Source organism: Culex pipiens, chromosome 1 (genome assembly GCF_016801865.2).
Source record: "Culex pipiens pallens isolate TS chromosome 1, TS_CPP_V2, whole genome shotgun sequence".
In the NCBI taxonomy this organism is placed as follows: domain Eukaryota; kingdom Metazoa; phylum Arthropoda; class Insecta; order Diptera; family Culicidae; genus Culex; species Culex pipiens.
The window spans coordinates 111,893,184-111,906,373 of NC_068937.1; the positions used below are offsets into that span (position 1 = coordinate 111,893,184).

At 37.3% G+C, this 13,190-nt stretch overlaps 1 protein-coding gene across 1 annotated transcript in view; it reads right to left on the bottom strand.

The window, feature by feature from the left end:
• Window positions 1-8,668: 8,668 nt before the first annotated feature.
• Window positions 8,669-13,190, bottom strand: part of LOC120432507 (protein sidekick-2-like) — a 203,207-nt gene continuing 198,685 nt past the window's right edge. Inside the window, exon 11 of the mRNA XM_039597728.2 lies at window positions 8,669-9,681. Within this exon, the coding sequence (XP_039453662.1) occupies window positions 9,459-9,681 (223 nt within the window). The 3' untranslated portion in view covers window positions 8,669-9,458. The remainder of the gene's footprint in view (window positions 9,682-13,190) is intronic.

The following is a 13,190-nucleotide window of genomic DNA, read 5'->3' on the forward strand; positions in this document are numbered from 1 at the left end:
CTTCCTCATTTTTAATATAAGTGGTTTGCCAGCTTTTTTTTTTAGATCCAGAACAATAAATACACAGATATAACTGAAGTGGTCATAACTCGAGACAGGGATGCCAAATCATCATTGTTGTGGACTCGTTGGAAAGGGTTTTTGATTACCTAACCAACGATGTGTCGGATGATGAATCCAAACATCGTTTACATACATTTAAGTGAGATCCGGCTTCAACAAAGTACATAAATATCACTTAAGTGGTCATAACTCGAGACAGGGTTGCCAGATCTTCAATCTTTGGACTCGTTGGAAAGGTCTCTCGATTACCTAACCAACGTTGTGTCGGATGATGGATCCGGACATCGTTTACATACATTTAAGTGAGATCCGGCTTCAAAAAAGTACATAAATATCACTTAAGTGATCATAACTCGAGACAGGGTTGCCAGATCTTCAATGTTGAGGACTCATTGGAAAGGTCTCTTGATTACCTAATCAACGATTGGTCGGATGATGGATCCGGACATCGTTTACATACATTTAAGTGAGATCCGGCTTCAAAAAAAGTACATAAATATCACTTAAGTGGTCATAACTCGAGACAGGGTTGCCAGATCTTCAATGTTGAGGACTCGTTGGCAGACATGCATTTGAACGAACTGTACTTGCACTTCCCGTTCTTATAAGCACATCTAGGAGGCACAGAACATGGTGTTTTTACCACCTTACGAGAACGCGTGCCGAACTCTTAGCGGCTCTTTGAAGAATTGTACATGTTTTTTTTTAAATGTTCTTCTATTCTTCACTTATATTTTGAGCTAGGCCAGTTCTTTTCACGAAATGGTGTAGTGCCGAAGCTCAATCTGAGATCTTTAACTAACAATAAAATATTAAACTAAAACTCACCTTAAACAACCATGAAATGGATGCATTTGCTTGTAAAGCGTACGATTAGTTTTTTGCTGATATTTTTATTTGTTTTTTTTTTGCTGATATGGAAATCCAATAGCACAGGTTCAAAAAGCCAAAGAATATGCAAAAAATGGGTTTCCATAAAAATGGTCCTCAAACTTCCGAATTTCTTAGCTTAGCCCACTTGGCAGCTATTCGGATAGTTCATATTTGTTTCACACACGGGTAACTGACGAATTTTTCACTGCACGATTTACTTTAGCCTTATTTTCCTCATTTTTCCATTGCACAAAATTGAAACCAGAAAAAAAAAACATTGACATTTGCACTTACAGTAAAAGTTCTGACACAGTGCCCGTGCGCGTACTTTGATTAAAAACACGGTGTTTTTAAATCTTAGAAGAACAAGAGCAGCACCCGTGCCGTGCCGATGCACCTCTGCTCGTTGGAAAGGTCTTTCAATTACCTAACCAACGATGGGTCGGATGATGGATCCGGACATCGTTTACATACATTTAAGTGAGATCCGGCTTCAAAAAAGTACATAAATATCACTTAAGTGGTCATAACTCGAGACAGGGTTGCCAGATCTTCAATGTTGTGGACTCGTTGGAAAGGTCTTTCGATTACCTACCCACGGTGGGTCCGATGGGTCGGATGATGGATCCGGACATCGTTTACATGCATATAAATGAGATCCGGATATATGTGAAAACACATTTTTATACATAACTTTTGAACTAGTTATCGAAACTTCAAACAATTCAATAGCGATGTATGGGACCATGAACCAAGTCGAATGCAACCGGTTTGATCAAAATCGGTTCAGCCAGTGCTGAGAAAACTCAGTGAGAATTTTGGTCACATACATACATACACACACATACACACACACAGACATTTGTTTAGTTTTCGATTCTGAGTCGATATGTATACATGAAGGTGGGTCTTTGAGCTTTTAATAAAAAGTTCATGTTTAGAGCAGGATTATAGCCTTACCTCAGTGAGGAAGGCAAAACGATGTCCCATAGTTGAGTATCGGGAAATTGCAGATTCATATTTACATAAAAGTCCCTCTGACACGATATTTCAAAATCATCACCAATTTGAACTGCAATTTGTTGAAAATCACGTATTTTTTGGAATGTCAAAAAATTAGAAATTACTTCCTAAAACAACAAATATTTTTAATCAATCCAACTTTTTCTACAGTCGTATGAAATTACTGAAAAAAAATGTTCCCAATAATGTTACAATTTTTGTAATTTTTTAAGGATCATACTAAACAACCCCGTCCTTATCTTTACTGCAGCCGTTTCCTCAAGGTCACGGCAACTGTTCACCCAGACGAAAAAACATCTTTATTTGTGTTTCCGAGCGCTATCTCGTTGGCCCAAATTCTCCACCTGTTTTATTGGCATTCCAGCCCAACCAATAGAATGTACCTACCACCTTCACCTTCAGAACCGAGCACTCATGAGTTGGAAGCCAAGAATTTACAACTTCTTCCCGTGAACTTGCCCCAAATAACGACGTGCACGGTGAGAAATTCTTTGGTTTTTTCAACATTATTTTCACAATAGCTTGATTTAAAATTTTGTGACTATTTTAATCTGATCTTTATTATTTTTTTTTTATTAAACTCCATAAATGTACAGTTTCTCTCCGTGTCCCAAACGGAACAATTCAAAGCTCCCCGGAAGTGGTCCCAAAATAAATGAGCAACCCAGGTCAGGAATCGCAAAATGGGAAAACGAACGGTGAATTATTGCGCTCTGTTTCGGGCTCATTTATCGTGGCAAGCGCTGACACCGTGAAAAAAATCAATTCAATGATTTCCGAAGGAAAAATTACCACGCTGTAATTGTGCCCTAAGCCTTCGGAAAAGGCATCGCCTGGCAGGGAAATCCAATTAAAGAAGTAAGCGCGTCAGCTCAGCTTCAGCTTATCGAACGGAGCGCACGACATTGCATAAAAGATTTTACGCTGCGAGATTGAATGCTCGAGAGGTCGGAATTAATTTCCAATGAACGAATGAATTCGACGGCGTCGTGCTATCATGTCGTGCGTCGCTTTTTGACGTTCCGAGAAAAACGCGTTTCAATGTTTGACCTTGAATAAACAAAAACGAGAGCACGCAATGTAAACAATAACAAACACGTTTTGTTTGGTTGACCATTATGTGCATTGTCTTGGTGTTTGGTTGAATTTGGTTGCTGGAGTTCCGAGTTATAACTGAAAACGTTTACGGTAGTCGAGCTCGTTCCTGTGTCAAACGCGTTCTGACCTAAAATCCCTTTGGTTAATTGTCACACTTACATCAATTTTCAGGCTAGGACAAGATAGCTGAGACTAGATTGAAAATTCTTTCATGTGAAAAGTGACAAAAATGCACGGAGTTTTCTTCGGTTTTAATAGAATATCTCAAGATTGAAATCAAATTTTCGGGATCTGTAAAGGTCAAAAGCTGCACAAAACGGCGTTCTTCACTCGATTTCTCCCAAAATCGACATACGACAAGTTAACACGACAGCGACGGATTGAGGAGAGCAAGGTCGACGGGAAGAACTGAAACTTATTGATTTGTTCCTTTTTGCCTTCCTCACCTTACTGAGGAAAGGCTATAAAATCACTCGAAAAATGAACTTTTTAATTAGACCTCCTAGACCTACCTTCATTTGTACATATCGACTCAGAATCACTAGCTGAGCAAATGTCTGTGTGTTTGGCTGTATGCAGGGATGCCATATGGTTTTTAAAAATGTCTGTGTATGTCTGTGCACTTGCCTAAAATTCAAATATATCAAATTATAGTCATGGAATTCAATAAGAAATTGCGTTTTCAAGCATTTAAAGACAAACGCAATAAGTTTCGGTTAATATTTTTACAAAATATTAATTTAATGAAGTTTTTTAAAAGTCTGTGCATCTCAAAAAATGTCTGGCACAAGCTTAAACGTCTGTGAAACACAGACAAATCTGTGTATCTGGCATCCCTGGCTGTATGTAATCATGTGTACCAAATCAATGTCACTGGAATATCTCGTCATAGGCTCAACCGATTTTGGTCGGAAAGGTTTTAATCGATCCGTCTTAACGTCCCCTAAGTTGCTATTTAAATACATGCAGTTTTATCATTTATTTAAAATGTTATGTTATAAAAACAGGTTTCATATTAAATTGAAATTATGGTAAAAAGGGTGGTTTTTTCATGAAACCCTCACATGTTATATATTTTTAGAAAGCATATGAGAAGACCTTTTAGGTGGAATAATTAAAGATCTGACTTACCTATTTTAAATTACAAGCAGTTTAAAAAATGTTCTGAATTCACATAACCTCAACTGGTCGGGTCTGATCGCCATGAAAAAGCCGTGTAGAGGGATGCCATTTTGCTCAAAGGCCGTGTCTGTATAATCTTGACAAAAAGTCTGTAAGTAGTCTGTTTTTTTTACTCATCACTTATTTTTATTAGGACTTCTTAGGTGCTGCGAACGTTAGGGGAGATCCATAAACATGTGGACACTTGAGGGGGATTTAAATCACTTTAAATGAGAGGAAGGCACCAACCACCTAAAGGTGGATTAAGTATCGTTTTTTCAGAAGATTTCACCTTCTGGAATAGTTGCTTTTGACTGGGAAAAAAGAACATTGATGATTCAATATTTTTGTCATTGGATTTTAAGCTTGGTTTGAAAACAAAATAAAATCATTCATAATATGTGAGCAAACGCAAAAATGCATTTTGGAATATTAAATGAGCAATATTGAAAAGGCATATGGGTCATTTTGTCATTGTCCCGTCCATGTGGATCAATCGGACCGCGCACTGGACTCACAATCCAGAGGTTGCTGGTTCGAATCCCGCGGCGGGCGCTCTAAAATTCTTTGTGTAATAATGGGTATTCGGCGCCGTCGCTCCGTGCCATTATCTCATACACTTAGGAGCCCAGGGCGGCGAAGTCCTTGTAGATAAAAGGAAGACACTAGTGGATGGTACTAGCAATAGTGGCCGACAGCTATAAAGTCAACTCCGTTATAGGTCATTTCGCTTCAACTGTAGGCAGACAAGAACAAATTCGAATTCGACTATTTTCTGATCATGCTCAAATTCTAAGAATCTTGAATTTCTGCTAAATTGGACCAAACGCTTTTTTTAAATGTCTTGTGATAACGGTTTTTAAAGCTTGCAGTTGTTGAATGTCTTGTCATTTTGCCAAAAAAAACCTTTAAAAAAACTAACAAACAGGAGGACGAACGTGCCCTTGGAGTTTTCGAACGGAAGGTGCTACTAACGATCTAAATTTTATTTTTACTCAAAAACCTGACCTATTTGAAAAAAATCTAATGATGAGCAACTCTCTACGAAATCGGCCGATTTCGACCATTTTTATTTTTTGTATTTTTTGATTTGACTCAAACTTTGTGGGGGCCTTCCCTATGACCAAATATGCTATTTTGTGTCATTGGTTCACCCATACAAGTCTCCATACAATTTTGGCAGCTGTCCATACAAAAATGGTATGTGAATATTCAAACAGCTGTAACTTTTGAGTGAATTTTCTGATCAATTTGGTGTCTTCGGCAAAGTTGTAGGTATTGTTAAGGACTTTTGAGAAAAAAATAGGTACACGGAAAAAAAAATTGAGGATTATTTTACCAACTTTTTTTTTGCTAAAACTCAATTTCCCAAAATACGTATTTTTGATTTTCGAGATTTTTTTATATGTTTTAGGGGACAAAAATCCGCAACTTTTGAGCCATAGAGAAACATGGTCAAAAAATCTGCCGCCGAGTTATGAATTTTTGAAAAAAATAGTGATTTTTGGAAAAAATCGAAGTTTCATGCAAAAACAAGTTTGACATTATTTTTTAATGCAAAATTGAATTTGCAATCGAAAAGTACCTTACATATTTTTTGATAAAGGGCTCCGTTTTCTAGATATAGCCACCGAAAGTTTGATTTTAGCGAAATATTTGCAGTTTTTCAATTTTTAAGAAAAGTGACCATGAGTGACCATTTCTAAAAATATATTTTTTGAAAAGTTCAAAAAATTTGCTATAAAATTGTCTAAGAGAAATTGAAGATTGGGCCTTTGGTTGCTGAGATACAGCGGCTTAAAAAAAACGAAACACGAAAATTGAAGTTTTCTAAGTCTCACCCAAACAGCCCACCATTTTCTAATGACGATATCTCAACAACTAATGGTCCGATTTTCAATGTTAATATGTGAAACATTCGTGAAATTTTCCGATCTTTTCGAAAAAAAATATTATGAAATTTTTTAAATCATGACTAGCATTTAAAATGGGCGTAATATTCAATGTTTGGCCCTTTTAAAATGTTAGTCTTGATTTTATATATTTATATCAAAAAATCTCGAAAATCAAAAAATACCGTCAGTGGGGGTGACATTGGGTCTGGGGGGTGAGATTGGGTCAAAGTGATTTTTTACGGATTTTACCATTTCTCAGATTCTTTTCAATGAAACTGAATTCTGTTAAAAGGGTTGTGTAGGGGACATCTTAAGATGACTTCGCTGAAAAAAAATCGTTCCTAGAACATATCCTGTTATTTTGGCAGATGTCTAAAGTTGGGGTACGTTTTTGGCCAAAAATGACCTCTCGAAAAATCATTTTTCTAATATTTTTGTTAGAATTGCTCGAAAACTACCCAAGTGTTTGAAAATCTCCACTTCAAACATTGTAGCGTGTCAATACGATTCCCTCGAACAAGAAACGCTGTTGGATGACTTGTTTTTACCATATCTTTGTATTTCAGCATCATTTTAGTTTCATTTGACCCAATGTCACCCCCTCTAAGGGGTGAGATTGGGTCAATTTTCAAACAATTGGCATTTAAGGTAGTGTTCATCAAAATCGACCATATTTTGGGAAAATGTTAGTAAACTATCTAAGAACAAATCTACGTTAAAAGATTTTCGATATTATTTAAATTGTTTTTGTTATTAAGAAATTTCGAGAGGTGTTTCGTTTTTTGACCCATAGTCACCCCCACTGACGGTACGTATTTTGGGAAATTGAGTTTTAGTAAAAAAAAATTGATAAAAAAATCCTCAATTTTTTTTTTCCGTGTACCTATTTTTTTCTCAAAAGTCCTCAACAATACCTACAACTTTGCTGAAGACACCAAATTGATAAAAAAAATCACTCAAAAGTTACAGCTGTTTGAATATTTACATACCATTTTTGTATGGACAGCTGCCAAAATTGTATGGAGACTTGTATGGGTGAACCAATGACACAAAATAGCATATTTGGGTATAGGTAAGGCCCCCACAAAGTTTGAGTCAAATCAAAAAATACAAATAAAATCCATTTCCGGTTTTGGTAGAGAATTGCTCTGATGGGAATGGCTTCAGCAGAATAAAATTACATCAGTTGATCAATAAGATTGCCGAGATAAACTTGTTTAAAGTTCTGCATAGCATTTTTGATTTTGACTATTGATATCCCAGCAGAATTTGACTTGCATGTAAGTTGGAAAAACTTGAATGAGAACAAACTGAAAATTAAATTTTAAAGTGGCTATAAATAGGGCAAGGTGGGGCAAGACGACCATATGGGGCAAGAAGAACAATCGTTCGTACGTCCGTAATTTTTACAATTTTGGTTATGTCCAGTATGAAATAAAATAAGGCTTAGGGTTTGTTTTAAGGGGTTTTTGCAACCCTGCCAGTATTTTTTACGCTTTGATTTTTTAGATTTTTTTAACGATGGATATCAAAAATCCATGAATGTAAGCTTGTTGTGTACATGTTTGTGAATATTTAGAGAAAGTTTGATGCAATTTGGATAGTTTTTAGGAAAACTGAGTGGTCCAATAACAACGTAGTTTTGAAAAATAGAGTATTTTGCTTTTGTAACGCAAGTTTCCCGTTATGAACCTAACAATATGGATATCAAAATTCATGATTTTGAAGCACCAACTCAAAACTGGTCTTTGGCAATGCTTTGGTGGCCACTGGCCAACCCGGAACCGGTTCCGGAGAATTCCGGGGAACCTACGGAGTGGTCAATACTTTATCAAACAAAAACCAGCCAAACAGGATTCAAATTACAGCGCATCCAAAATCATTTTCATTTATGATCACCAGAACCGATATCGGACCGACCTGGCCAATTTGGCACCGGTTCCAAGTACCCCAGCGGATCTCGGAATATGGCCAACCACGCAGTTATTCCAGAATTATTTTTGTTCAAGTAATATGGGTGTCAAAGTTCACAATTTTTAACAAGAAGATCATTTATATTGTCCAACATCATTTTTGGATCGAACCTGGCATATTACTCGAACAAAAATAATTCTAGAATAACTGCGTGGTTGGCCATATTCCGAGTTCCGCTGGGGTACTTGGAACCGGTTGTTGGAGATCAAAGGATAATAAATATTATAAATGTTTTATATAATGTTTCCGAGCCTATTTGCAGAAAAATTGTACATGAGTCATTCAAAAATTCCGTCACTTAGGTTTGTGGCAACTCGAAAAATGTAGGTATTTTATAAAACTTGTTGAGTAAATCAAAATAGACCGATGTTCACAATGGGAAAAAATTCTAAAACTATCAAAAAAATAATCACGTGGGGGGCATCCAGTCCCCTTTATGATAAACTGATTTATGTGAGGGTTTATTTTAATACAACGCAACGAATTTTTTATCGCACACCCTTATGTAGGCCAAATTACAAAGTATATATTTTGGACAGCATGGACATTTCGGATCAATCAGCAACTTACAAAAATTTTCGTTGGTTTAAAATTTATTTCCACCTTAATTTGCATAATTTACTTAGTACTTTTTTCGAACATCCCGAAAATATGTATAAAAATATCACACATCTTCCCCTCATTGTTTTCGTCAATTTCATTTCTCTATGGGAGTCAGTTTTTTTCCTTTCTCATAATTTGTCTTTTTTCGGCAATTAATTACATTTCTTTTAAAATAAGAATCAAAAGTATTGGCATTAAACCGATCATAGTTTTCTCCTTTTTCCTTCACGATTCATCTAGATTTGTTTTTTAAAACACTTGTCACCACAACAAGCCTGCTCGAAGCAATTCCTTCTACCCGCGCCCACGCTCTCACGATTCAGACCGCTTTTTTGTACTCACACTCATTCGTCGCTTGCTTCGTTCACCCGCTTAAACAAAATCATCATCCAGTCAACCAACGCTCTATGGAAACACGACGCCCAAAGCTAATCCTAGCAAGCCTTGGCGCGGCAAACACACGACACGTGGCTTCTCGCTGTCCCCTTCTCCGCACCCACTTTGCATTCTAGAGTTAATTAATTGTTCTACCTGTACAAGATTTGAGCCAAACGGACCGGTTTCGTTCCCTCAGGCCACCGGATTGATGACCAGTTCCAGCGGAAGCCCACCGCCGCCGTAGGGAGATGAGTGACGACACTCGATCCGGGTTGGCCACCGGTGGACCTGCTGCTCGTCCTCCTCCTCCTCCTCCTCCTCCTCCTCAAAGACAGTGCCCCCTCCGGTGGCGGCGCTGGTCCGGTGACCACCCGGCAGCAGGCCCCTTTATCAGTCCCCGTCGATGGCCATGTGGCGATGGTTGCCGTTTTGCATCAGCTTCGTCACCGGCACCGTCGTCTGGATGACGCCGTTCGTGTCCGGCTTCCAGTCGATCTGGGTCTGCTGGGCCTGCTGTTGTTGCTGCAGTTGTTGCTGCTGGGCGAGCTTCTGGTCGTGGTGGTGACCGTTGATGGCGTCCGGCTCGTGGGTGTAGCTCGTGTTGAAGCATTTTCTGGGTGGGAAGAAAGGGAAGGGAGAACGGAGGGAAATTTTGTTAGAATAATTAATTCGGGAAACAAGCTGATGAAGCTCGCAATCAAAATTCATAAATGAGCAAAGTTTTTGACTGCCGTCGCTGACTAAATTAGAGTTTTATAGTTGGGCAAAATAGTGCAGCGGTTCAACTTCAGGACAGCAGGTCACAAATTTGACAAGATAAAAAGTTCCTCAGAGCAATTCTCCATAATTACGGCCATCGATTATCAAGGGAATGATAGAACAAGGAAAATCACAAATCCGCAAAACAAACGCGATCAAAAATTAAAATGGACAAATGAGCAATTCTCTACCAAAACCGGAAATGGATTTTATTTGTATTTTTTGATTTGGCTCAAACTTTGTGGGGGCCTTCCCTATGACCAAATATGCTATTTTGTGTCATTGGTTCACCCATACAAGTCTCCATACAATTTTGGCAGCTGTCCATACAAAAATGGTATGTAAATATTCAAACAGCTGTGACTTTTGAGTGAATTTTCTGATCAATTTGGTGTCTTCGGCAAAGTTGTAGGTATTGTTGAGGACTTTTGAGAAAAAAATAGGTACACGGAAAAAAAATTGCAGATTTTTTTATCAACTTTTTTTTCACTAAAACTCAAGTTCAAAAAATACGTATTTTTTGATTTTTGAGATTTTTTTATATGTTTTAGGGAACAAAAATCCGCAACTTTTGAGCCATAGAGAAACATGGTCCAAAAATCTGCCGCCGAGTTATGAATTTTTGAAAAAACAGTGATTTTTAGAAAAAATCGAAGTTTTATGCAAAAACAAGTTTGACATTACTTTTTAATGCAATAATGGGCGTAATATTCAATATTTGGCGCTTTTAAAATGTTAGTCTTGATTTAAAAATTTTCAAAATATTTTTTTCGATAAGATCGGAAAATTTCACGAATGTTTCATATATTAACATTGAAAATCGGACCATTAATTGCTGATATATCGTCATTAGAAAATGGTGTGTTGTTTTGGTGAGATTTAGAAAACTTCAATTTTCGTGTTTCTTTTTCTTAAAGCGGCTCTATCTCAGCAACCCGAGGTCCAATCTTCAATGTCTCTTAGACAATTTTATAGCAAATTTTCTGAACTTTTCAAAACAAAAAATTAAGAAATGGTCACTCATGGTCACTATTTTTAAAAATTAAAAAACTGGAAAAATTTCGCTAAAATCAAACTTTCGTTGGCTATATCTTGAAAACGGAGCCCTTTATCAAAAAATCTGTAGAGTACTTTTCGATTGCAAATTCAATTTTGCATTAAAAAGTAATGTCAAACTTGTTTTTGCATGAAACTTCAATTTTTTTCCAAAAATCACTATTTTTTCAAAAATTCATAACTCGAAGGCAGATTTTTTGACCATGTTTATCTATGGCTCAAAAGTTGCGGATTTTTGTCCCCTAAAACATATCAAAAAATCTCGAAAATCAAAAAATACGTATTTTTTGAACATGAGTTTTAGTGAAAAAAAAGTTGACAAAAAAATCTGCAAAATTTTTTTCCGTGTACCTATTTTTTCTCAAAAGTCCTCAACAATACCTACAACTTTGCCGAAGACACCAAATTGATCAGAAAATTCAAACAAAAGTTACAGCTATTTGAATATTTACATACCATTTTTGTATGGATAGCAGCCAAAATTGTATGGAGAATTGTATGAGTGAACCAATCACGCAAAATAGCTTATTTGGTCATAGGGAAGGCCCCCACAAAGTTTGAGTCAAATATAAAAATACAAAAAATAAAAATGGTCGAAATCGGCCGATTTCGTAGAGAGTTGCTCAAATAAATCTCTTTGCCGGGACCGGTGGTGTGGGGGTAAGCGTGGTTGCCTCTCACCCAGTCCGCCTGGGTTCGATCCCAGAAGGTTTGGTGGCATTTTTCGAGATTAGATTTCTAACCTAGAGATTAGGCCGTTAGCTCAATCCAGGTGTAGGAGTCGTCTCACTGAGTCCTGTCTCGGTGGAGTCGCTGGTAGGCAGTTGGACTCACAATTCAAAGGTCGTCAGTTCGAATCCCGGGGTAGATGGAAGCTTAGGTGTAAAAAAAGGTTTGCAATTGCCTCAACAATCAAGACTTCGGACACCTAGTTCCGAAAATTATTTATTTAATATTACATGACCAGCCTAAAGGCCCAGTCATCGAACTATTTTTAAAAGCCGTAGCAGGCCGGAGTTTGAGCAGGTCTATTGTAGAGAGTAGCATCATAGACCAACACAGAGTTAACACTGCCTCATGATTTTTTGTTTAACATCGCCGGTAAATCGCACGCCTGATTTCGACCATTTTTATTTTTTGTATTTTTTGATTTAGCCAAACTTTGTCGGGGCCATTGGTTCACCCATACAAGTCTCCATACAATTTTGGCAGCTGTCCATACAAAAATGGTATGTAAATATACAAACAGCTGTAACTTTCGAATGAATTTTCTGATCATGGTCCAATCTTCAATGTTTCTTAGTAAATTTTACCGCAAATTTTCAGAGCTATTAAAAAAAATATTTTCAGTAATGGTCGCTCATGGTCACTTTTTAAAAATCTCAAAACTGCAAATATTTCGCTAAAATCAAACTTTCGGTGGCAATATTTTAAAAATGGAGCCCTTTATTAAAAAATCTGTAAAGTACTTTTCGATTGAAAATTCAATTTTACATAAAATAAATACGTTAAATTATGTTTTGTATGAAATTTCAATTTTTTCAAAACTCAATATTTTTTCAAAAAATCATAACTCGGCGGCAGATTTTTGACCATATTTCTCTATGGCTCAAAAGTTGCGGATATTTTTCGCCTTAAGCATTTCAAAAAATCTAGAAAATCAAAAAATACGTATTTTGGAAAATTGAGTTTTTAAGGAAAATGGTTAATAAAAAATCGGTATTTTTTCCCATGCCTATTTTTTCTCAATAGTTCTAATCTAATCTAATCTATTCAGACCCTAGCGCAGCCAATCTTTCGAAGGGATCCTGGAGAGTGCCTTAGGTTAGATGACGCCTAGCACTCTTCTTGTCATTTATTAACATTTGTAGTGGGCCATTGCATTGAAATGCATTGAAACATCACAAGCGTTAAAGCGGCCAGGCCTACTGCGTAAAGCCGTATCGCAGAGATGACTCGTAATTGGGTTGAGTTTGAGCACTGAGTGTTCGAACAACAACACAATTTTGAATCGACAGAGGAGGAAGAAGCGTGGGGACACACCACCATACGCTCCGAGATTTTGGTTGTATTCGTTGGGAGCACCTTGCTAAGAAGGTTTGGTACTCCGGGACCCTCTGGGATGGGAAATTGTATTTCCCCGAATGCCCTGGACACTTTTTGCCGTGGTTATAGCGCCACAACTCGCTCTCTGTAACAGTATTCCTAAATCCAGTCCACGCTCACCAAGTCGTCATGGCCTAGTGGTTAGCATTTTTGCTTACCAATTCAAAGGACGGGGGTTCGAACCCCGCCTAGAGCGACTAT